This window comes from Geotrypetes seraphini, chromosome 15, assembly GCF_902459505.1.
Source record: "Geotrypetes seraphini chromosome 15, aGeoSer1.1, whole genome shotgun sequence".
Lineage (NCBI taxonomy): Eukaryota > Metazoa > Chordata > Amphibia > Gymnophiona > Dermophiidae > Geotrypetes > Geotrypetes seraphini.
In genome coordinates, this window is record NC_047098.1 from 41399028 (window position 1) to 41425079 (window position 26052).

The 26052-nt window shown below is 41.7% G+C and overlaps 1 protein-coding gene across 1 annotated transcript in view; it reads left to right on the forward strand.

Moving 5' to 3' along the window:
* Positions 1-26052, forward strand: part of DOC2B (double C2 domain beta) — a 451468-nt gene that overhangs the window by 360911 nt on the left and 64505 nt on the right. The window contains exons 5-6 of the mRNA XM_033922682.1: positions 3805-3931; positions 16875-17032. Of these exons, the coding sequence (XP_033778573.1) occupies positions 3805-3931; positions 16875-17032 (285 nt within the window). The remainder of the gene's footprint in view (positions 1-3804; positions 3932-16874; positions 17033-26052) is intronic.

Here is a 26052-nt window from a genome sequence, read left to right on the forward strand (position 1 = left end):
GTGTTTAAGCATCATACTTATGGAATTAGGGGCCTCAGAATATAATTTTAGAAGCCATTTTCACACAGATAACAGAGACTTTGCACAGAAATGGCTTCTTTACAAAGTGCCTGAAATACAAGCCGGCAAAAGAATAAATGTAATGCCGTTTTGCACATACGTTTTATCCGTGATGACCAGAGGCATTGCCAGGCGAGCAACTGGGACAAAGTTTGTACTCTGAGGCATTTCTCCTGGGTTTTCAAAAGTGTGCACTTCAAATTTGTCAGACATTTTGGCCCGGATTCTCTAACCAGTGCTGTTGGCAGCCACTTTAAAAGTGGCCACCGATCGCACATCAATCAAGCGACAGTGCCAGTTACAGAATCTTGCCCCTGGCAAAGGTAGGTGCCAGAAATGTAGGGCAGGGTTTTCCAGGTCAGCATTTCTGGCTCCTTCCTTTGATGTGAATCATGCCTCTGTAGGCGCTTTAGGTTGCCTGTGACAGGGTGAAGTTCTTGTCCTGGCGGCCCGAGAGACCAGGGAAGTATTGGAGGAGCCTGGTCATGTGTTTTAAGAAGTTGTGTCCGGAAGAACCTGACGATACCAGTAAAGAAGACCAGAAGAGCCTGGGAGTGATGAAGTGACGGGTGATGACCACTCAGCCCATTAACACCGCCTAGCGCCACTTTTCAGCGTTAGCCACGCCCACAGTGGCGTTAGGCAGCCTAAAACACCTACGGAGGCACAATTCTGGTGCTGATTTTTTAGAAACCAGTAGGTGCCTTGAAACTCATTTAAAAACATCATTTAAATGACATTTTATACTGAGCTTGGGTGCTTGCTGGCACCTAAAATATTGGCACAGTTTAGAGGATCCGGGCCTTTTGTGCATGCTCAACAGGGAGCAGTAATTTCAAAAGAGAACCTGCACATGTACTTTCCCTTTGAAAACTGGTGTAACTTGCATGCACACCTGCCACACAAACTAGGCAGTATGCTACAAAGTACAACAACCATACTTTATTTGTAAAAAAACGAATGTTTTACAATAACACACTTAATTACTGCAGGAACTAAACTAAGGAGTGAGTCGTGCTGCCAGCTGAGGAGACAGAGGCAGCAGAAGTGGACACAGTGAATTGAGGGAAAGAAACAATTGGGGGTGGAGAGAAGTCGCTGTGGGGGCGGAGGGGGAGAGTGTACTGAGAAAAGGGAAGAAGCAGCAAGCAAAGGGAGCTGTGAAGCGTGACTGATAAAGTGAGCTCTCTCTCCAAGTCCTGATTAAATGTGACTTTTCATTATAAAACCACTGGAAGTATACCTATAGAATAGCTTATAGAGCTTTGCTCAAATTCAGGTTTTACAGAAGCTGTTCTTTTGTCTTCTCAGAACCCCTGGAACAGATTAGAAAGAACCATTCATTTCTGGCAGTCTCCTTTCGGCTTTTCTTTTCTGTCCCATTCTTTATCCCTTTTATTTATTTTTAGCAGAGGAGGGGGCACAGCAGTATAAAGAAAAGTCTATGGTTCGATATATAGAAAATGATAAAATGCAATGTGAAGCTCAGTTTTGCTAACGCTGTCAAAACCTCCCTTCAAACACCCTGGCACTATTCACACAGGCAACAAAAAATGACAAACTACTCCATCAAACTGTAATCAAAAAGATAAATGCAAAAAAAGCGGAGCGGGTATATAATTCTTCTTCAGTTTAGCACATTCACTATCAAAAAATATTAGAAATGTTATGTTAAATCTCTATGATGGAACTAATAATAATAATAACTCTATTCTTTTATATCGACATAACCAAAAGTTCTAGGCGGTTTACACTAAAAAGAGCTGGCCGATCAGTGAAATACAATAATACAGTACAAAATACAAATATTTGTAAAAATTGAATTTCAATAATAAAACTCACTAAGTAATAAACTTATCAAACAAAGTGGTCTTAATTTCCGAAAACTGCAATAGGATAACATAGCTTGTTGAATACATTTGCCTAACTAAGAGTACTCCTATCAGCTTGAAATGCTAGGGTCCTATCTAAGAAGGTCTTATATCCATTAATTTTTGGATAAGCAAATAAGTAGAAGTTTCTAGTTTCTCTTGATGGTCTATGCAACACAAATTGAGGAAAAAGGTAAGCTGGAGACAATCCCGATATCAGCTTAAAGCAGATACAGGAAAATTTGAATAATACTCTTGCCTCCAAAGGCAGCCAATGAAGTAAGCGATAATATGGACTAATATGGTCGTTCTTTTTTAAACCAAAAATCAATCGAGCAGCTGTGTTCTGAATTATCTTTAATTTCCTTAGAATTTTTTTTGGGTGCTCCTAAATAGATGATGTTACAATAGTCTAAAATAGATAAAACTAATGCCTTCACCAATAGTCTGAACCAAATCCACAAAGTTCAAAGATGTAATGAAAGAAGTGGAGATGTCCAATGAAGACTGGTGAACTTAATCTTAAAAAGGCCTTTACTCGTCCAAAAACTTAATGGCTCACCTGGCATATGATTTCCACAAGAGGATACAATATAATATGAACGACTAGGAAGTCCTTTCATTTACTTCATTCTGAAGACTTTTAAGACTCCTGAAGAAGGCCGATTTGGCCGAAATAAAGTACATGTCCAGTCATTGAGTTTTTGGATGAATAAAGGATTTTTTAAGAAAGATTAAGTTTACCAGTCTCCATTGGACATCTCCACTTCTCCACTTCTTTCTTTAAATCTCTAAGATGAACAATTGGGAGGCATATAATGCAAACCAGTTGTGAAACATCTAAAGTAGAGGGGAGGACCTTTTCTTTACAACTCACCATAGAACAGCATATGCTGATCCATTTAATAAGTTGTCTCTATAATCATCTGTTCACCACCCCCTCCACTCACTGTATAAGTACACAACGTCCAATTTTAAAGATAAACTGATTTAAAATGGGAACTTAGCTTTAATCACTGAAGCTTCTGATCACTATCTACACAGGGCCAGAACAGAGCAAGGTATTCCATCTAACTATAGACATGGCAACAATATTCAGCCACTGTGGGGAAAATTCTATAAGAGGCGCCTAATTGAAGCCTATTTTAAAATGGCTTCAATTATGAGCTTTAACAAGCACCAGAAGGGGTAAAACGCAGACCTTTAGGGACCTCATGGATCTAAACCCGCACGTCCTTAAAAATCTGAGGTCCATGCCACTTTTAATCTCAGCATAGGTTATGGCTCTGACAGTCCTCTATGACAATTTAGCTCTGACAGACCCTAATGCTTTTCCTTCCCTATGCTGAGGCTAAAAGTGGGCAAAAGTTTTGCCACTTTTAGTCTCAGCATAGGGAGGGAGAAGCATTAGGGTCTGTCAGAGCCATAACCTATGCTGAGACTAAAAGTGGTGGGGTGCTGGGTTAGCCCATTTTGTATTCTGGTTCTACTTTGTTGCTATTCCACGGTTACCTGCACTTTGTAGGTTACTTTTCTGTTAAGTGGCATGGACCTCATATTTTTAAGGACATGCGAGGTCCATCAGGTCCGTGTTTTACCCCTTCCCAACATGCATTGTGGTGACTGGGGATTCAACTGATTGTTTTGGGGTTTGTTTGTTTTCTAAATATGTTATAGGAGGAGCAGCAAAAAAGCTTCATAGAGAAAATTTGTTTTTATAAGGCCAACAAATATTCAAATATGCAAACATTTTGGACTGTGAAGGTGCAGTGCTTAAGTTTGCGTCTTCAGACATTTGGTAACCTGAAGCCAAGCTGTACTGATTGTCCTTTTATCAATGCAGTTTTTGGATGGCATATCTTTTCTTTTGCAGAATTTCTGTCTGTGATGAAGACAAATTTCGTCATAACGAGTTCATCGGGGAGACCAGAATTCCCCTGAAAAAACTCAAACCGAACCAAACGAAAAACTTCAGCATCTGTCTAGAAAAGCAGCTGCCGGTGAGTGGGGGAGGAGGGGAAGCCCATGGAAATGCTGTACTGTATTCTGGTCTGTGATAAAGGAGAGTACTGGAAACTAGTCCAAGGGATAGAAGGAGGCATGAGCTGCATGTGGTGTGTTTTGTATGAAACCTTCTCCCCTTTTTTCCCCTTCCAAATAAATGTCATCTGATAGGTTTAGGTAAGTGTCATCTCCTGACCTTAAAAGCCAAGTGGCTGATCATTCATGCTGGATCTTGGCTTTGTTACAGCCAAGTATGTCACTGTAGTCACCTATAAGTAGCCTTTCAGAGACCAGTCTGTAAATCCCCAATGACTAATCAATGTGTTTATTTCATTAATGGCTGTGCATTAAGGGGGAAAGGGATTGGGACTTATATACTGCTTTTTTGTAGTTATACAACCACTTTCAAAGTGGTTTACATATAGAGAATGACACGGTGACAAAATTCATCACCGTCCCCGTCCCCGCGGGAAACCATCTTCATGTCATTCTTTAAGGAGATAGGAAAGAATCAGAGTATGAATGGCTACAACCACTGACCCACAAGCTTTGCTTTGAAGAATGCTGGTTTAGAAGGACTGAGGTTGAAACAGACACTACAGAATGACAGTCTCTGGTATCCAGAGCAGATATTGTGATGTCATAATGCCTCATTCCACCAGTGCCTAAGAGCCAATCACATCAGTGATGTCACAATGGCTTCATTATCCTTGGCTCACATAAGAATCAGAGTATGAATGGCCACAATCACTGACCCGCAAGCTTTGCTTTGAAGAATGCTGGTGTAGAAGGACCGAGGTTGAAATAGACACTAGAAAATGACATGGGATTATTTCCCGCGGTTATCCGCGGGGACGGGGACGGTGATGAATTTTGTCACTGTGTCATTCTCTATTTACATACAGGTATCTGTCCCAGCAGGCTCACATTCTATCTAATATACCTAATGTATCTAATTAATGTTGCCTTTAATTCTCATGCAATTCATATTGCATTGTCTCTATGATCCAGTTACCACCTATAACATATGACTGCCATCAACTGGGTAGGTTCTGTATTGTCATTTATTTTTCACATCACTTCATCTCATCGACTTAATTATCGACTTATGACTCCTTTTCATTTCATATTATACTAACACACCTTTCATTTACAACATGCTTCACTTTTTCACCCTTTTGGGGTTATTTCTATGAATAGATGGTTTGTTATATTCTCTATCTAGACGAATACACCTTCATTCATAAGTTTCACAATTTCTCTTCTGTCACTTGGGTTATTTCTTTGTAAAGATGTTTTGCTTATTTATTTTGTCTGTACAAAAATGTATATGTTTGTGTATTCACGGACTTCACTTCAGATATCTCTGGCTGTAAAAAGTTTATTACTCTGTATATGTAACCAAACCGTATCGACCATTCCCAAATCCCGACGCATACTACAGCTATCAACCTTGTAATCTCCCTGGGAATGCCCAGGCTAATTTCTTGTTGTAAACCGCCTAGAACTGAAAGGTTTTGGCGGGATAGAAAACATCAATGTAATATGCACAATATATATACTTTTTTTTTGGTATTTAGCCTTATCAATATTTGTCAATGTTTATTTTTTAGATGTCTTTGTATCCCGAGGCAGGTTTTAATGCCAAAACACGAACCGTGTTGGGTCCGCAACTAAGATCGTTCTCAGCATTTGATATTAAACTGTTTTATTGACTTTTAAATAAATATTCATCTACTTGTTTATTCCTGGTTGATGTGCACAGTTCCATCCCTACTTCTTCATTCTCTGTTAATTTCCTTGCTTTTTGCTGCCTTTAATAGGTGACCATGTTTAAAATGACTGTGGAATCTCTTACCACCACCCATTTTGTAGGTGGGAAGGGCTTCCACATTTTCTGTGGTTAGCATAGGAATGCTATTTCCCTGCCCCTGAAATCCCCCTCCCCCCCCCCCACAAATGTAGCATATGGTTAACGCAAAAACTAACATATGATGCTTTAGTGTGCCCCGTGTTAGTCCATTTTTTCTCTATTAGGTTGGGGTTAGCGCCTAACACAGCTTAGTAGATGGACCCCTCAGAGAGATTAAAGCACATTATAATATCATCGAGCATTTTCAAAGCTGCACTGCAATTTCAAAGCAAATTTCTGTATAAAAGGAAGCATAGTAAAATGCTCACACCTATCTTTAGATTCCCGAGGATCCCACTCTATGTGCCAACGTCCTTGTCACCTGAAGCATCTTGGCCCAAATTCTGTAACCAGCGCCTAAAGTTAGGCATCTATTTCAGAGGCGCCCAACTAGTTAAGGCCTATCCAAATTGAAGAACAAGCTCAATTAAGCTTTTTAATCAGCACTGATTGAAACATAGGCGCCTATCAAGAAAGCGCGATTCTGTAACAAGGCTCCTCTAAAAATTTAGGCGGATTTCAAAAACATAGGCGCTATGCATGTTAGGCGTGGGCGTGGCTATGTGTTAGGCGCCTTCTCACAGAATCACTGCTCTTCAGCGTGCTTAAGCGCTCACATGGGCGCCTAACTTTTTAGTTGTGCCTAGAGCTGGCCTATTTTCTGGGCGCCTCCAAAATAGGTGCCGCTCAGCGTGATTCACTGAACAGCACTCGATTGTGCTTGAATCGTGCTTAACTTTTGGCCGCTTCTTATAGAATTTGCCCCCTTGTGCCTAAAAATGAAAGAAAAATAAATATTACAGTTATTATTACAGTTATTTTATTCGCTATATTGCCATTATTAACAAAAAAAAAGTTAAATCAAAGCGGTTAACAATAGATAAAAATCAAAGGGAAATAATTTTAAAAAACAACAATAAAATAAACCCAACAGGGAATTGTATGCTGTACAATTGACAATACTAGACACAAAGGGCCTGTTTTACAAAGCCGTGTGGCAACAGCCCTGAAGCCCTTTAAATCTCTATGGGCTTCGGGGCCATTACCGCGCTGCAGCCGCTAGCGCGGCTTTGTAAAACAGGCCCAAAATGACAATCAAGGGCAGGAAAAGTTTACAATATCAAGAGGTAAGAACGAATAAGGTAAAAGCAGGAGGATAGAGAAGAAAAAGAAAAAAATGCGAAAAGAAGGAATCGGAGGAAGAACTAAACTGAAGTGTTAAGAACTAAGGTCAAACGCCAATTTGAAATAATAGGCTTTTAAATGTGATTTTAATGGTTTAAGAGATTTTTCTGTGCGCAGATATAGTGGGAATTCCAGACCTTTGGAGCCATTACAGAGAAACTAGAATCTCCGTAAATGTCTAGAAAAAGCTGCCTAATTGATGGGACGGTCAGTAAGGATTGGTTGGAGGAAGGCAGCTCCCTTCCAGGAGAGTATAGAATCAGATGAGAAAATAAAAATAGAGGAGAACCTGAATCCAGTATCTGAAAAGTTAGTAGGTTATATTTATAAAGAATCCTGAAGGAGATGGTTCCGCTTAAGTGGTATTGATGTCAAATGTATAAGCAGGAACCCTGAGTCCACTCTAAGAAAAGGTTTTATAGTTCTAAAAGAAGGTGCTTTAGCTCACTGCCCTTGTTCAGAAACAGATTTGCAGCTTGCTTAATGCAATTTGTCAACCCCTCAGGTCCAGCCAGGGGTCTACACATGACGCCAATGAGTCTCAGCATGTCACTACACCCCTGCTGGGCCACCAAAAATGTAAGAATTGCTGCTGCTAAGTCAGAAAATAAAGGGAGAAATTGTCAATGTGGCTACGTGTTATGTTATCGCTCACTCCGGTTATTAGTATCTAGGTCTCATTGCCTAAAATGGGACCTCTGCTAAAATAACACATTGTAGCGGCAGTATTTTAGAACAGTGCTGATCAGAGCTTCCAAAATGGGGTCCCAAACAGAGATTTGGGATCACAACCCTGAGTGAATTCTCCATAGGTGCATCATTGTTTTCTACCTCTTGGGGGAAGGGTCACATAAGTATACTTGTTCCCTATCATGATCCCAGCCTCGGCCACAAAAAATTGACAAGCACTGAAATAGAGAGGCTGGAATGAATTGTGATCTTGAAGTCTAGCAGATTTGAAGCATGAAACTTGCCTGTATTCCAGGGTGGTTTTTTTTATGCCCTCTAGAGAACCAGAAATTGCTCTGTCATGGTTCTTTCCAAATCTCACTCTCTTCCATCCCTTGTTGGGGTACCTTGGAAAATGGTTTGGTTCTGCATGAGGTAGGGCTTTGCACTGCTTTGTGAGAACTCTATAGAAGCAACCTGTTGAAGCAGATTGAAAATCATCTGTCTCTTGTGTCCAAGACACAAAAAGCAGAACAGTTCAGTACAGTATTTATAATCTTATTGTGACTGCCCCAGAACATAAGAATAGCCTTACTGGGTCAGACCAATGGTCCATCAAGCCCAGTAGCCTATTCTCACGATGGCCAATCCAGGTCACTAGTACCTGGCCAAAACCCAAGGAGTAGCAATATTCTAAGCAGTGGCTTCCCCATGTCTTTCTCAATAACAGACTATGGACTTTTCCTCCAGGAACTTGTCCAAACCTTTCTTAAAACCAGCTACGCTATCCACTCTTACCACATCCTCTGGCAACGTGTTCCAGGGCTTAACTGTTCTCTGAGTGAAAAAAAATTTCCTCCTATTGGTTTTAAAAGTATTTCCCTCACATTTCTAGATTTTCACATAAAGAGTTTCTGTTTCTGTGATGTGGACCTTTGACAAGTTAAATGCTTCTTTTCTGAATTCTACCAGCATAACATGTAGTCCTAGCTTCTGTTTTATACATTCCCTTCTTTTGCTCTTGTTGATGAATATTTGCCTAAGAACAAGGCTTTCTTTCTGCTTCGGAATTTGTCTGAATGCCGCCACTTGTCCTTTACTAAAGCTATAACCCTCTGCTTGTGACATCAGAGCTTGTAGCCATGGAAACAACTGTGATGTCACAAGCAAGGAAACTATGATTGTATTCAGAGATAAGTAGACAGAACAAAAGAATTAACAGGAGCATATCTCATTTTCATGCAAATAGAGTACCTAATAAGGACCAAGAGTAGGGTTACCCTATGGCTTTAGAAAAAGGAGTATTAAATAAATAAATGTAGGGATCAATATAATATCCAATTGTGATTATAAACTAAATAACTATATTCATATCACAATATTAAATTAAATTAATTTAAATAATGCTCAGACCCACAACCATTAGTGTTCAAGTGTAAAAACACACAACACCGGCTGCCGTCAGACCATCATGACACTATTTATGTCTGTACCACCATTTAACAATCTAAAATCCATTTTCTATAAGATTAACTTATCTTTTATGGTGGTTGATACACCTCCGATGGTCACGTGATAGGCAGCTTGGTGTTATAAAGTGCTTGTGCATACTATAAATAATTTCAGGAAGCCAAAGAACACATGTCCTCCCTTGTGGGTCTGAGCACTATTTAAATTAATTTAATTAATTTAATGTATTAATATTGTGATATGAATATAGTTATTTAGAAAAAGGAGGACAGTTGAGACATTCAGGTTTTACTTCCATTGAAAGCAATGGGATTAAAACCCAGATGCCTCATCTGTCCTCCTTACTTCCATTGCTTTCAATGGAAGTAAAACCCAGATGTCTCAATTCGTCCTCCTTTTTCTGGAGAAACATTAAATAGAAATACAATAACCCGTGAATGGTCCAAATATTTTTTTACGTGTCTGTGTCCTACTTCTTTCCGTTTTGTATAGGAGGATTTTGCAAAGCTGTTAGATGACAGTATATCGTACTGTAAGAAGACAAAGGCCTCTTTTACAAAGGTGTGCTAAGCGATTTACCGTACGTTTAGCGTGCACTAAATCAACATGTGCGCTAACCGCTAACACGTCCATAGGATAACATCCACACGTTAGCGTTTAGCGTGTGATTAGCACGCGCTAATATTTACCGCGCGCTAAAAAGCATAGCGCACCTTGGTAAAAGAGGGGGAAAGTGAATGAAAATAGTCAACAGGTGTAGAAGACTATTTTAAACCCAAAATTTGTAGCACCTGATTTTGGTGGCCCTTACAAGCAGAACTCGGACTTTTCAAATCTCAATGCAAAGTATAGCAGAATTTTTGTGGCAGTAGCAATTGCAATGATAATGTTGCAAAAGGTATTTCATATTCTGTAGTAGTTTGCATAGGAAAATCTGCTAAGGTATCAAAAAACATTAGACCTAAAATTCCATCTTACCCAAATTAAACTGTATATGAAACACAGGAAAAAAGGCTTTTGTATGATCACTTAATATATATAAATATATATTTTAGCACTTGTGGATAATCAATTGAAATAGTAGGAAGGAGGGTCAGAGCATAAATGATTCTAACACCAAATCCAGGATGCGGACCTGGAATGATATACAGATCATAGGAGATCCTATGATCTGATCATCCAATAAGTTATGATATGCTCACCTCCGTTCCCGAGTGAGAATTATATAATAATTTCAGATGGAAACTTCACTTAATTGATTGTTAATGATTGTTTAACAAAGCACTTTCAAGGAATTTTTAAATTCTTATACACAAAGTTTCATATGAACATCGCATTACCCACATTTTTTCTTTGTAATTTGCATAGGAACCAACTCTTTGGGTGCTGTAGGTACTAGAGCACTCATAATGTTGAACAAACTCTGTGTCCAGAGAGGTGTCATTTCCATTGGGTTTAGAACCCAGTGGCGTAGCGAGGGAGAGAGGTGCCCGGAGTGGTGGAGCCCCTCCCCTGCCCTCATCTCTGCCGAACACTCCTTCCACGATCCCTCCTGCTATGCGAGCGCCCCCTTCCCTTCCCCCATACCTCTAGTTGTTCACCCCCATGAGCAGCAAGAACGTCAACGTTCTCCTTGTGACCCCGTCGACTCTCCCTCTGATGTCACTTCCTATGAATGGCACCCGGAAGTGATGTCAGCAGGAGAGACAAAGCAGTTGTGAGGAGCACGTTGAAGTTCTTGCTCTTGGCAGTGAACAGCTGGGGAAAGGGAGGGGGGCACGCGCATGGCAACGGGAGGAGTGGGAAGAAGGGGGCAGGAGGAGGAGGGGCACCAGTGCCCCCACCAACATGGCGCCCAGGGCAAAAACCCCCCCCCCCACCTCCTTACTGTGCCACTGTTAAAACCCTCAATCATTTTGAAATGTTGGTTTCTCTGGTAGTTTATTATTTCTATGACTTTTTCATAGAACAGATGGTAGTCAAAGTTCAATCTGCAGAAAACTTGAGTCTGATTGTAATTAGTAAGCATTAGCAGATGATAACTGTCCTTCTATCCATAGTTAATATTGCATTATACGAGCTTTGTATAGTAAATGTCCTTTATAGAGTCACTACAGTATAAGATAGGGATGGGGGAATGACAAACCAAGCCAGTCCCCTTAACAATACTCTCTCACAAAGTCAACTTAAATCCTGCAATATAGAGCAGAGAGGGCGTGGTCCAAGCAGGATAAAACTCCCAAGCATCGCTGTACTAGGGAGGACCAGGAAAGACAAGAGCAACCTTCCAACATATGCTTTTCCCACATATGTGTATGCAGCAGAAGCTTGATTCTTATAGGCCAAGTTTTATCCTGGAACCTAGTGGAAACTTTAATCCTGGTGGCTAGGCCAGAGCCTGGCTGGGTTTTGATTTATCCTAAAGATAAGTATCTTGGTATTCAGACTGCAGGAGTTAGAGATCTGTCTCCCACAGTCAGTGGCGATCCTGAATATTCAATGCCAGCATTGAATATCCAGGTCAAATTTTGTTGACGAAGACTTAGCTAGCCAAGCCATTATTCAGCACTTGGCTGGCTAAGGCAAAATACTGAAAGATAGACCTGCTTTTAGGAGAGCCTATCTAGGCACTAGCCTTAGCTGGCTTGTCGCTGAATATTGACGGTGACCGACTATGTCATGTGACATAGCCAGTCACCATCCAATCCACTGAGCCAGCTATCGCTTGTTGAATATCCTGGTATCTCCCACTGAATATCGGCAACTAGCCAGCTAAGTAGTATTTAATTAGCCAAGAGCCATTCCCAGATGGCTAAATACCACTAAATATTGGGCCCAAAGACTAATGAACCCTGTGGCCATCTTGGCCAGGCTACAGGAAGATTATGCTTGAATCCAAAAGACATTTTTTGTTTCATTTTATCACACCTGTGAAAGGAACAGGCTGGGACCTTTTTTTGAATATTAATAAAGTATTTTTGGTTTTACCTTCAACCCTCTGTTAAGGCTCCATACCACACCCTCCTCGCTCGTGCTGTTAAACTCTAATCTATAAGGAACAAATTTCCTTTTTAAGGCCTCTGTAAAGGTCTCTCGGTAAAACCCAAGTTTCCTGTTCTTCTGAGAAACCCTATACCCAGCCCTTTTCATTTCTGTACATCTGCCTATCTTACAATGGGATCTTATTATCACAATTAGAGAATGACACGGTGACAAAATTCATCACCGTTCCCATCCCTGCGGATAACCGCGGGAAATAATCCCATGTCATTTTCTAGTGTCTATTTCAATCTCAATCCTTCTATACCAGCATTCTTGAAAACAAAGCTTGCGGGTCAGTGGTTGTGGCCATTCATACTCTGATTCTTCCCGCTCTCCTTAAAGAATGGCATGAAGATGGTTTCCCGCGGTTATCCACAGGGACGGGAATGGTGATGAATTTTTCACCGTGTCATTCTCTAATCACAATCACTCCGTATACCAAACACAAATTAGTCCCTGTCAGTTCTTAACATAAGCTTCCTCTATCCATGTCAGCATGTTTTTTCTGTGAATTTCAGCTTAAACTTTAATATTTTCATTTAGTTTGATTCTATCAAAGCCAATTTAAAATAACCTGAAACAGACAGTTCCACAATGCACCTGTCTCATTTACCCCAAATAATTTCAACATTAATCTCCTTGTATCATCTTGTATGCTTTTATTCTCCAGTTTTAATTATTAATAGCAGCTGGGCACACCCATGATATATCATGCTTTTCTGAGGGAACTCAACTGTGAAATCAGAACTATAGTTCCCTGTATGTAATGGGGCAACACCAGTACTGATTCTTCTTGAGACCCTAGATAGGAAGCTATATTTCCTGTGCAAAAGCATACAATTTCTTACGGATAGGTTAAGCACCCCAACTTATGAGTTGCTTGCAGAAGACATTAATAATTGTCTTCTCTCTGCCCCTTTGTCTCTCTGGGCAGCGCCTTCTTTCCTCAGTTTTAACTCTGAAAACAAATTGAGAAGATATCTTTCATCTGTTCTGCACTAGATTTTTTCTTTTTACATCCTAATCTGATCTTTTATCAAGGCTTTCCTGTGCTAAGAGGTTCCCAGTAGTCCTGGGATATCTCTGCATGGGAAAAATTGTGTAGGAATGTGAGAAGTCAAGGTTTTCAGGTTTTTGGAACCTGAATAAAAGGCAGCCCAAAGAGACAGGCCACTGGAGCCATCCTTTGCTTGTCTATGGCAGAAATTCCCTTCTCCATTTCCAACTGCAGTGAGAAGCTGATGCAGGTACAGCACAAGGCAGGTCTATGAGTTCAGCTCATTACTGTCTATGGGAAAATCAGGGTGGGTCTGATTTTATCAAAACTAAGGATTTCTGAGGTTGTCTCCTTCTGTCTCAAGTTGCCTCGATTTTGATGAAAATCAATTATTTCGAACTTATCAGGTGGTTTTGAACCCGTTTTATGCTGGATGGTTGGCTGAGGAGCATCTATGTCCTCCGTGCTATGGAGCATGTGAGGGAGGTGGAAGCCATGGGCTTAACCCCCTTTGGTTACTCCATGGGTCAGGAGGGGCAGAAAGCTCAAGATCTAGGTTGTAAAGCCCTGTTAGAGCCTCTAAACTGTGACTTGCCATCGCAGTGCTTTTGTACAGAGGCCCCTGACCCTGAAAAGAGACATGTGGTAGACCAACAGAGGTCCCCAGAGGTTCCAGGTCAGGTCTTTGGCCCAGATTTTGTGTCTTTGATGTATGCAGCTTGCCAGAAGCATTAAGGGTTCTCAGCTCCATCTGTGAGCCAGCCGGACTCTGCTCAGATTAATTTTTCCTTTTCAGAGAAAGGCTCTGTGGCAGCCTTTAGAGCTGCAGGAGCCAAAGGTCCAGTCAGAAATGGGTGGGGATGATTTAGGGTCGGATGCGAGCTTTCTGCTCTCCCAGAATGCATCCTCCCTGGAAGGTTTGGGGTCTCTGGAGCAGGAGACCAGGGATCAATGGTAGCCCTAGTCCAGAGAGAGGATCCGACACTGCTCAGACTATTCATATCTGCGGATCTGTGGGAGTTGGATCTAGAGCCCTGCAAGTTCCTTCTGCCCAGCTCTCACTGCTAAGCAGTACCAAGTCTCAGTCTACATGCTTTCCTTCACACCCAGAGATTACCAGGATGATAACAGAGCATTGGGATTCGCCAGAGGGTCCTCTATCGGGGTACAGGGTGATGAAGAAATTTTATCCCATGGCTTCTGATTTCCAGCAATTATATCCTCCGCCTAAGGTGGATTTTCTGGTGGCACAAGTTTCTAATATAACTTCTCTGCCTAGTGAAGGGAGAGTGGTCCTGAGCAAGAGCCAGCTGCAGGGGCTCTTCTGGAGCCTCAAAACTTCCATCTAGAGTCCTGAAAAGACCGTTATGATGAGGAACCCACATATCCATAATGCTGTTTTCTTTATCTGCAAAAGGAATCATGGCAGGAACTCCCAGAGAATCACGGTTTACTGTTCAGCAAGGACTTAGGAAGATGATAAATCACACTGGTCGCTAAGTCATCCAGTCATTTTCTAAAAAGCATCTCACCCTTGAAAGGGAGCTTGCTCAAGGTAGCTTTAGATGCTGAATCTTCCGCCCACCGTCTGATCCATCGCATTCTATGGACAGAAATTATATAAGCTAACACTTGACTCATGATCCTGAGCATGTCATAAATAATGTCTTCCATGTAGTCTGCCCCAGCCACAGCAGGGCTCCCCTCCTACACCCTGCAGCCAGGTTCTGGTGAAGCATCCTATGGCAGGCCCACTCCACAAAGGGAGCTGCAGCTTTAAGGTCTAAAGCTAAAGCCTCAAACTGCCTCGAACATGACTTCACAGACAGGACTTTCAAATCCTCTGTGCTGGGCACAGGTTCATCTTTCCTGTCCTAACTCAAGGGACTGCTCTGGTACTTCACATCCATAAGGAATCATATGCTGTTTGTACAAGAAAGAAGGATTAGGTTCTTACCTTGATAATCCTCTTTCCTGTAGAACAGCAGACAATTCCTTATTCCCCACCCTGTCAGATGTCTATTATGCCTGGGTTGATTTGTAGGCTAGGAAGAGTATCCAGCGGCTTAGCTTGAGGTAACCAAGGAAGAGAAACAGAATCCTTCAAATGCTGGTATTTTAGTGCCAAGATCAATATCAGCACATTTAGTTTTGCTATTAGCAGTGCAAGTGTTAGTGCTGGTTGCATACAGGTAGGTGGTTGCTTTCTCCACCGTTGTTTGTTGCTCTGTTTACTATTGCAGAGCAGTTCAAAATTATCTGGATCAGGGAGTTCCCTGAGCCCGCCCTCCCCCCTTGTTTGCATTTCCTCTCCTAGGGGTTCTCACTTGCTATGGTATGAACTGAGGAGAGGGAGCACTGCCCAGAAAGACAAGGGGGTGGAGAGAAGAAAATGATTGATGTCTTCTACATGTAACTTACAAGTTGGGGTGCTTAAACTATCCGTAAAGAATCATATGCTGTTTTACAGGAAAGAGGATTATCAAGATAAGAATCTAATCCTTCCATATGGTTGTTCTACCTACAAATTAACTCTCAACATAGTAATTATAAAGTAGCAAATTAAAGCAGAAAAGAGCAATTAGCCCATACAACTTGGCTACTTATTCCTATCTACACTGCAGTGATCTATCCCAACTACCAGTCAATCACAGAAGCTTCAATACTAGTAGGTCGCCACTCCTTATCCTACTTAGTTTCTGTTTCCCCAATATTGTCAGCAGTGGAATAAAAGATGCATCATCTGCTCAACAAAAGCAAATGAATTTTTCTAAATTTATTTGCATGATAGAAAGCTTCATTCTAAAAACAGTGCATAAAGGGAAAACAGTAAGTGAGATTAAAATGACAGGTTTATGCCTACAAGAAAGCTTGCCTTCTCTTGGAAAGCCTTTAGAGAGCTTTTAAGGATGAAAAACACTGCTCTTGTAGGAATTTGGCTCACTTACTCAGATAATCACAGCTGACTTCACCCAAATTAAAATCAGATTCTATTTCCTTGTGGGCAAAGGGGTGTTTCAAGTGAACTTACTCAGACTGGTTCAGATTTAGGCAAATTCTTGCAGAGAGATGTAGGTTTATAGATGTTTTGAAGTTGCATATAGCACTGTTAATATTCTTATCTGATCTCAGTCAGAAAAATGGGAAATGTTTAATGGATTTAGTAGCAGTTATCAGTTCTAGAGAGAGTGGGCATTCCTCCTGCCGGTGGGGTTTGGGGGTGGTGGTGTGAGGCGTTGGGCAATTTCGGGGGAGTGGGGTCGGGGGTTTACTGCCACAGCCCCTCAGCTGATCGCGGCAGGGGCATTCCCTTGCTACGATCAGCTGATGGGAAGGGATCAGTTGTGATTCTCTAACTGGCACCTGTGACATGGGCACCTGTTAGAGAATCGGGCCGATTAGGCAGGGTTGGGCAATTCTGTATAGGACGCTGGTGTGCGATTCTCAGCTGCATCTTAGGCAGCTACAGAAACAGACGTCCTATACAGAATTTCCCCCCTTAGTGTCACTTTCCAAGTGTATTCTGTTGAACATTGCTTTGTGGCTCGCTTAGTGCCAGTTAACCAGGCAAGAGGCTCTCTAACCCAGTTAACTGTTTTGGAATATCAACCACAATATTAATAATAAAGGCCAAGCATTCTAAGACAATGTTTTTACCTCACAGATAGATAAAACAGAAGACAAATCTCTGGAAGAGCGTGGCCGTATCCTCATCTCCTTGAAGTACAGTTCTCAGAAAGGAGGCCTTCTGGTTGGCATAGTTAGATGCGCACACCTGGCTGCAATGGATGCCAATGGCTATTCAGACCCTTACGTAAAAACGTGAGTAAAGCACCATGCTGCTACTGTTTGCAACTTCAGCTCTGTGCAAAATGCTTTGTAAATGGCTTGAACAGTTACTAATACAGTAGAAAACCATTTCTTCATTCCTGCAAGGGCTCAGCCAAAGCTGAATGGACAAGGAGTTCTTGTTTTGACTGTTGGGGAAGATTGGGCCAAGAAAACAACCAAACCAACAATGGCATATAAATAATTAGCAATGAAAAGATTATAGCCAAATCGGTGCTGAACTGATTAAAGTCATATTGGATTTGGAATTAGACACATCATTGACTGCGAAATTCTCTTATTTATACATCTGTTTAAAAGCCTGTAAAATATTGTACAGCTCCCCCTCCCAATTTGCCATTTCCCCACTCGCGAATTCAATTATTCGCAATTTTTTGCACTGGATTTTTTGCCTAGTTTTTAAAGGCTCCCGGACCTCCCCACACCTTACCTGGTGGTCTAGTGGTGATGTAGGGCAGGAGCGATCTTCCCACGCTCCTGCCCTGTGCAGAGCCGTCATCAAAATGGCTGCCGTGAGTTCCCGTTCTAGTCTCATTTTGATGACAGCTCTGCACGGGGCAGGAGCGTGGGAAGATCGCTCCTGCCCTGCGTCACAGCTAGACCGCCAGGTAAGGTTGGGGACGCATGAGGGAGGCGGGGGTGGGTCAGAGCTGGTCCAAAAACTTATTTGCAATTTTTTCCTATTCGCGGGCCGGCTCTGCACCTAACCCCCATGAATATTGAGGGTCTGCTGTACAATGTAATTAGAACACAGGGCTTCATTTCCTTGCCCTGTGTGTGCCATAGAATGCAGAATGCACCAAGATTTTACTGTCAACGTTTTATTTTTTGCCCTTTGTAAGTGCAAACACAGAAATGTTCAATTTCTTCATCTGAATGAGAGCTGTTTCTCAGAGCAACTGCTTCATTTACCATATAAAAGAGCAAGAACTTCTCAAACTTTCTTCAAAGAGGTGGTAAATAAGGAAAGTTTAAAGTTTATTTAAAATTTTTTATACCGCTTAATCAAACTTCTAGGCGGTGTACAATAAAAAAAATACCATAAATGTTTAGGTTATAAATCCGAAAAGATGAATTCTGATATGTTGGGGCATAGCAAAGTATTTAAATTGGTGTGGGGCCCGTTGACATCCTTTGTTAATTCAACATAATTGTCTTTATTTAATTTTCTGTTTATTTTTATACATATCCAGGATGGGGAGGGTGGGTGGGGGGGATATCTTTTTGGTTTATTTCTTGATTAAATTGTTGGAGAGAAGGGGGGATATTTTTCTTCTGTAATGTTATTGATGGAATTTAAGTGCTTATGTTGATTATTAATGTTTGTATAATTCATGGCACTGTGTATTAGTTTTGGGAAAATTAATAAAGATTTAAAAAAAAAAAAAGATTAGAGATACTAAACAATACCAGGGTATATTAGTAGAACACATGACATGACATATAGACTTACTTCAAACAAATGGGAAAAAGAGCACAAATGGAGAAAAGAGCACAAAAAAAGGAAAAACCAATGGGTGAACAAAAGAGAAGTGTGGCTGACTGTAACGAACAGCTTGCAATGCCTTTCTTAGTGGAGGAGTGTAGTGACTAGAGTAGTGTCTCTCAAACTGTGTGCCACGAGAGAATCCAGAATTTTACTTTATTTCAAAAAATTCCCTTCATAAGTATGCACTAGTATACATGACACATACGTCGCGTATGCAAGTCCATCGATGTTATGACAGACTTGTGCGTAAGGATACAACCCCCAGACAAGCATCATTCTTTGACGTGATTGGTCCTTGAAAACTAACGACAAGTCATTTTAGTTTTATTTTTAATGCAGTGGTTATCCTAACTTGAGCAACAAAGCAATCGAGGCTTTGCTACCGTTTGGATCTTCTTATCTTTGCGAACATGACTTTTCAGCTCTGTAGGAAACAGAAACCTGATGTACAGCTATACGATGGGAGGGCTGGTAATGGGTGAAAGTAGCTTAGAGAAGGCCTTAAGGGTACTGGTGGACAAAACAATGAAGCCATCGGCACAGTGCGCAGCGGCCTCTAAGAAGGCGAACAGAATTCTAGGTATTATCAAGAAAAGTATTAAAACCAGAACGAAGGACGTTATCCTGCCGTTGTATCGGGCGATGGTGCACCCGCATCTGGAGTACTGCATCCATTATTGGTCGCCGTACCTTAAGAAGGATGTGGTGATGCTCGAGAGGGTTCAGAAAGGAGCGACGCACTTGATAAAAGGTATGGAAAACCTTTCAAACGCTGAAAGATTGGAAAAACTGGGGCTCTTTTCCCTAGAAAAGCAGAGACTTAGAGGGAACATGATAGAGACTTACAAAATCATGAAGGGCATAGAGAAAGTGGAGAGGGACAGATTCTTCAAACTTTCAAAAACTATAAGAACAAGAGGGCATTCGGAAAAATTAAAAGGGGACAGATTCAGAACCAATGCTAGGAAGTTCTTCTTTACCCAGAGGGTGGTGGACACCTGGAATGCGTTTCCAGAGGGTGTGATATGACAGAGTACGGTATTGGGGTTCAAGAAGGGATTAAATGATTTGCTGAAGGAGATGGGGATAGATAGAGGATTATTATACAGGGTCTGTACCTGATGAGCCGCCGCGTGAGTGGACTGCTGGGCGCGATGGACCTCTGGTCTGACTCAGCAGAGGCACAGCTTATGTTCTTATGACAGAAATTAAATTTAAAAAAAAGAGAATGACTGCAGACGGTGGATGATGAAATGCATGTTTGCTTGTCAACTATCGAGGTGCATTTGGAGTTAATTTGCACTCCAAAACAAGCACATCCATCGCATTGATTAGCAATTCTATTCTATCTACTTTAGTCTCACTGTTGTTACAATTACCCATGCATAGCTTAAAGAACTTTAAATAAATAACTCTCAAATTTACTTTTTTATTGGTTTTGCTATTTTATAATTTCAATTATAGGGGTCCTTTTACTAAGGCGCGCTAACCGATTTAGCACGCGCTAAATGCTAAGGTGCCTATAGAATATAACGGGCATTAACTGATTTAGTGCGCTCTAATCTTTAGAATTTGTTGAGAATTCCCAAAACTTTTTTTTTTTTTTTTGCATGAGCACTTAATATGCTGAAGTGGCTACCCACTGAAGCAATTCATAGTTGCCCACCTGGAGGCACAATCAGACAAGATGTGCAACTGAAGTGGAAAAACTGTAGTGTGGTTAGTTAATTAATTAATTATTTGTTTGGTTTTATATCCCATCCTCCCAAAAGAGCTGAGAACAGGTTACAAGTTTACATATATAATAAAGCGTATTTATACAAAGTGATGGCAAACATAACATGGCAGAACACTGTCTGACAAAGATGGCAAAACCATCGGTTAGCACGCCTTAGAAAAAGGACCCCATAATGTGCTGCTCCATTTACCCCCTCTTTTACAAACCCCTTTAAATCTATATGGGCTTCGTGGCCGTTACCACAGCTGCCCGTGCTAAACTGCTTCGTAAAAGAGGCCCTTAGTGTGCCAGAAAAACATTTGCTCCCTTTAGTGTACCAGAGCTAAAAGAGTTTGAGAAACACTGGGTTAGAATAACTGCTTCAATACCCTGAAGCTGAGTGTTCAGTTCCCCCTGCAGCTTCTGGTTTATACACATTTGGGAGAGCCCTTTTTTTTTTTTTTTCAAACATGCATGGTACTACTGTAGTGAGGCATTTTCCTATTACCAGCTGTGCAATTTGCTTCACTTTTCCAGTGCTCTAGGTACAGAACAGCTCGCTAGACGATGCTGAGAATGCCTTCTGTTTTCTGAAAAAAAGCTAGCGTCACTCTTGGGTTTTATATTTCCCTGATACTAGATGGCAAACCTTGACATTTATTCTGACAAGGGGTTCCATTCTTTGTATTTCTCTGCAAGTGTATACAGAGGCATTCCTCCCCAGGAGATGTGAAGCTGAGATTGAAGAGGAGGAGGGGTGTTAATCTTTTATAGCTGAGGAGTTGTGGATGCATTTAATAAGAGCTGGGGGAGCAGGACTAAGGGGAGGCAGTTCTAAAGCCTTCATGAAATCTTGATGTTTCTTTTTCATGAAAGATGATAGAGATCTGAGCCCTGTCTCTGTGTGCTTTGTACAGGTTTGAGTTGTGTCTTTCCTGACAAACGGAATCTTTTGATTACTCTGTGGGAGTCTTTGGATTATTCTCACATGGGCTCAGTAAAAGATATCCTAACATATGAAGAATCTGGCAGTCCAGTATTCAGACACCACAGTCGGTGTATTTTTAAGCACCGGCAAGATGTGTAAAGCTATTTTGTATATTCAGTACTGTTATCTGGATAGTGAACGGCAAGGAACATATATGAAGTGGTGACTGCTACTTTCCATACAGCTATTGGCAATTTCAACCGCTATTCATGCAGTATAAGTCAGGGCAGCCCTTTTGCAGGACATATGGGGGGAGGGAGAGGGGTGTCATTCTTTAAATGTTTTCCTGTATAAAGGCTGTTTTACATGCAAAAAAGGCCCTATATAAAATAATTTCATGGCAGATATGGTTCAGGTTGACATAGCCATGGGGGAGCTTTGGGGGCCTGAGCCCCTCCCACTATGGGTTCAGGTCCCTTCCAAACCTGCAACACCCCATTAAATAGCTATCAGGGATGCCGAGGCCCCACCAGCCCAATCTGCTCACCTCCCCCTTGTGTTGCTGATGTAATGTGGAAATCAGAGGTATGCCTCCAACTGCTGACGCCAGGTCTTTTTCGCACGCGTACTACTCGAAAGGGTCCAGAGAAGAGCGACTAATATGGTTAAGGGGCTGGAGGAATTGCCGTACAGCGAAAGATTAGAGAAACTGGGCCTTTTCTCCCTTGAACAGAGGAGATTGAGAGGGACATGATTGAAACATTCAAGGTACTGAAGGGAATAGACTTAGTAGATAAGGACAGGTTATTCCCCCTCTCCAAGGTAGGGAGAACGAGAGGGCACTCTTTAAAGTTGAAAGGGGGATAGATTCCGTACGAATATAAGGAAATTCTTCTTCACCCAGAGAGTGGTAGAAAACTGGAACGCTCTTCCGGAGTCTGTCATAGGGTAAAACACCCTCCAGGGATTCAAGACAAAGTTAGACAAGTTCCTGCTGAACCAGAACGTACGCAGGTAGGGCTAGTCTCAGTTAAGGCACTGGTCTTTGACCGGAGGGCCGCCGCGTGAGCGGACAGCTGGGCACGGTGGACCACTGGTCTGACCCAACAGCGGTAATTCTTATGTTCTTATGTTAAATGAACATACTCAGAGAGTCCTGGATAGAGAATGACATTGTCCCCTTCCTCGCAGGAACTCAATTTCTCCATCCCATCCCCATAAGGTTTGCCACTGTCCCTGCCCCATTCCTGTAAGCTCCGCCCTATACGGCACCCAGCACTATCTACAGTAGGGAGAATAGGTTTTTTTCCTATATAGAACCTAGCACTGTATATGATAGGGAGATTGGGGTTTTCTTATATGGCAACTAGTGCTGTATGCATTAGGGAAAGTGGGGTTTTTTCCTATATGGAGCTTAGTATTATGTAAAGTAAGGAGAGTGAGTTTGTATATTTGACAGGCAAAGGACCTATCTTGTTTGTGGTAGCCACAAGGGGGAGGGGGGGAGAAGAGGAGAAGTTCTGTGTCTCTGGGTGGCCAGTACAGGGCCTATTATGGAAACACAGATGGATAATAGCAGATAAAGGCCAAATGGCTCATCCAGTCTGCCCATCCGCAGCATCCACTATCTCCTACTCTTCCTAAGACTATGCCCTCTTATGTTTTGGAAAGTTATGGTGGGGGGACTCTGTGTCTTTCTGTTTAACAGGAGGACCATGAGGGCAAGGCTCTTTCACTCAAGGTAGAACCACAATTCCCACCAGGTTTGGCCCCAGGGTGGTTTCTTTCAGGGTTATACTCCCATGGATGGTCCAATAGCCCTCAGCAATGGAAAGTCCTGTAGAAGGAATGCTGGGAAAGCTATGAGTGGGTCCCAGGGTGTGTGAGTTCCAGAACCTTCCCAACCACCATATAAGAAAGAGGCAGAGGGCAGAAGGGATGTACTGTTGGGACTTATGTTTTGTTTTTTTAATGTTATTAACTGAATTGTTATATCTCTGCATAAGCGCAGTCTTCTTTAATTGTGAACCACACAGAGCTGCGAGGTTGTAGCGGTTATACAAGAGTACAGTTATGTTATGTTATGTTTGTGGCCTATACCAAATGAAAGAAGAGATGCCTGCAGGGAAAAAAGGTTCTGCAAGCAGCAAGTGAAACTTGACAGGGTTGAACTCTGGATAAAGAGGTACCAAATGACTGCTTGCAGCCTAAATGTAGAAATATATAGGCAGGCACTATAGAAAGAGTCCAGATGCCTTAATGTACAGTGGTGCAGTAATACTGAGGAGGTTACAGGTCCGCAGTCTTTAGTTAAGCATTTGTTTTTAATTTCAGCTGGGAGTGGAAGATGAGATTGGAGAGAATTTATGTGTATGTTGGTGTTATGGGAGTAGAAGCTAATTAATTAAAAGGAAATACCCCAGTCTGTGTTAGAGCCAAGATTGAAAGACCCTGAGAATATTGTCAGAAAATTCATTTGCATATGGTGAAGATCTTAGCAGAAAACATCTTTTTAACCCTGTTCTCTGGTGGAAAAGAGAGAATAAGGGATTTAATGAACTGATAAAGTTTATTGGAAAGCCTCCAAGAAGATGAATTGAGCTTCTGACAGAAAAACTGACTTTTTATGTTTTTACCCTGAGTGCAATATTATGGGGAAATAGAGGATTACTATCAGGAATACTATTCATTATCAAGGTCTGTTTTTGAGATTTTTCTTAGAAGCAAAGACTATCACAGTTGATAGGCAGGTATGTAGCATTGTGAGACTATCTGGGAGCATGCTGAGCTGGTTAATATCTGGAAAGAGCTCTGAAACTTTTAGAGGTCTGGCCCCAAATCTTCCCATAATGGAGCCTAGTACTGTATAGAGTAGAGGCAGTTAAAACCAGGGTTTTTTTTTTCTATATGTAGCACTGTGCCTACAATTTAACTGTACCTCATAATGCAGAAAGTATTCTAGGTGAAGTCAGACCCTGCATAATCCTCATATGTACTGACAGAATTCTGATGTGGACTAAAAGCTGTCAGAGAGTTTAGCCTGGCCTGACTAGTTCCAAGCATGTAAAGAATACGTTGAGAATTCCAAAACTTGATACCCACTGAAGCAATTCATAGTTGCCCACCTGGAGGCACAATCAGACAAGATGTGGAACTGAAGGGGAAAAACTGTAGTGTGGTTAGTTAATTAATTAATTATTTGTTTGGTTTTATATCCCATCCTCCCAAATGAGCTCAGAACGGGTTACAAGTTTACATATATAATAAAGCGTATTTATACAAAGTGATGGCAAACATAGCATGGCTGAACACTGTCTGACAAAGATAGCAAAACAATTAACAAAGCATGGTAAAAAGCACAATATGGCAAAACGTGGCATGGTGAGACATAGCATGATGATCATAGTGTGTCAAAACATAGCATGGCTAACCTAGTATGTCATGACATTTCAAAATAGTAAGGCAAGCGTAGCAGGACAAAACATAGCATGGTAGACATGGAACGGCAAATGTGTGGCAAACAGCGTGAGAAATTGTAGCATGGTAGACATAGAATGGGAAACACAGTATAATAAATACGACGTATAGTATAGTGTAGTATATCATGACAAGAATGGTGACAGGATGGCAAAGTGTGGCAAACGTATGAGGAAACATGGCACTGTCAGACATAGCACAGTGGGACTGTGCACAGTAGTGAAGGCTATATATTATATCACCGGTGGGGGGGGGGAGGGTGCTAGGAGGAAGTGGACTTAGTATGGTAGAATATTATATGATGGCCAATACATGGCGTGGTAGGACAAAATAATAATGCACCTCCATGTAAACTGAACCATGAACCAAATGTCTTAATTAAAGCAGAAAATCTAAACTAGTGTCTTTAAACTCCTTAATGACAGATGGGCAATTGAGCCAAGTTCAGAAATGATCAAATAGATTTCAGAATCCAAAAGGATAGAACTCACGAAAGACTTCACTAAAGACTTTGAAATTACAGTATATCATAGGTCTGCTCCAGAAACAAGCCAGAAAGAAAAAAAAACTCCTCCATTAGCTGGGGAAGAAAAGATCTCCGGCCAAAAAACTGGGCTCAATATTACCTGCTCATAAAGACCATCTAGCATAAAGAGCCCTAAAAGTTTCTATGTGATTCCTGAGAGGTTAAATCAAGTCACTAACTTGTATACCGATCTGACTTCGATCCGTGCACGCAAATGAGGGGAAACGGCATGCAAAGTAGGCAGGGATGCAATTCACACAAAAAAAGAGGAACACCGAATGGGCTGACCAATCCAAAATAAGCGACTGCTGAGGACCAGTCGCTCAGGTCCTTTCCGAGTGGTACGATCTTCTTTATTGTGTTACCCCGATAATATTTATTATCCCAGGACAAGCAGGCAGCATATTCTTAACGCATGGGTGATGTCACCGACGGAGCCCCGGTACGGACACTTTTAACTAGAAAGTTCTAGTTGGCCGCACTGCGCATGCGCAAGTGCCTTCCCGCCCGACGGAGGAGTGCATGGTCCCCAGTTTCTTCGTTTCCGCGGAGCGAAGACGACGCATGTGTTTTCAACGGCCGTTGAAAAGTCAGTTCCTGCCTTCCCGCTCGCGTAAATTTTCGTTCTTTCTCTCTTTTTTCCTTCGGGTTAATTCCCTTTTTATTTTAAAAAAAAAAAAATTGTCGATTTTTCTTTATTTTTCAGGCCGGCCCCGGCGGGGCCTGTTGCCACCATACAGGCCTCCGTCTTCGATTTTGCAGAGGCTGTGTTTCCCTTCATGCCCCCTCAGCCGGGCTTTAAGAAGTGCCAGCGGTGTGCACACCCGATCTCCCTCACCGACCCGCACAATTGGTG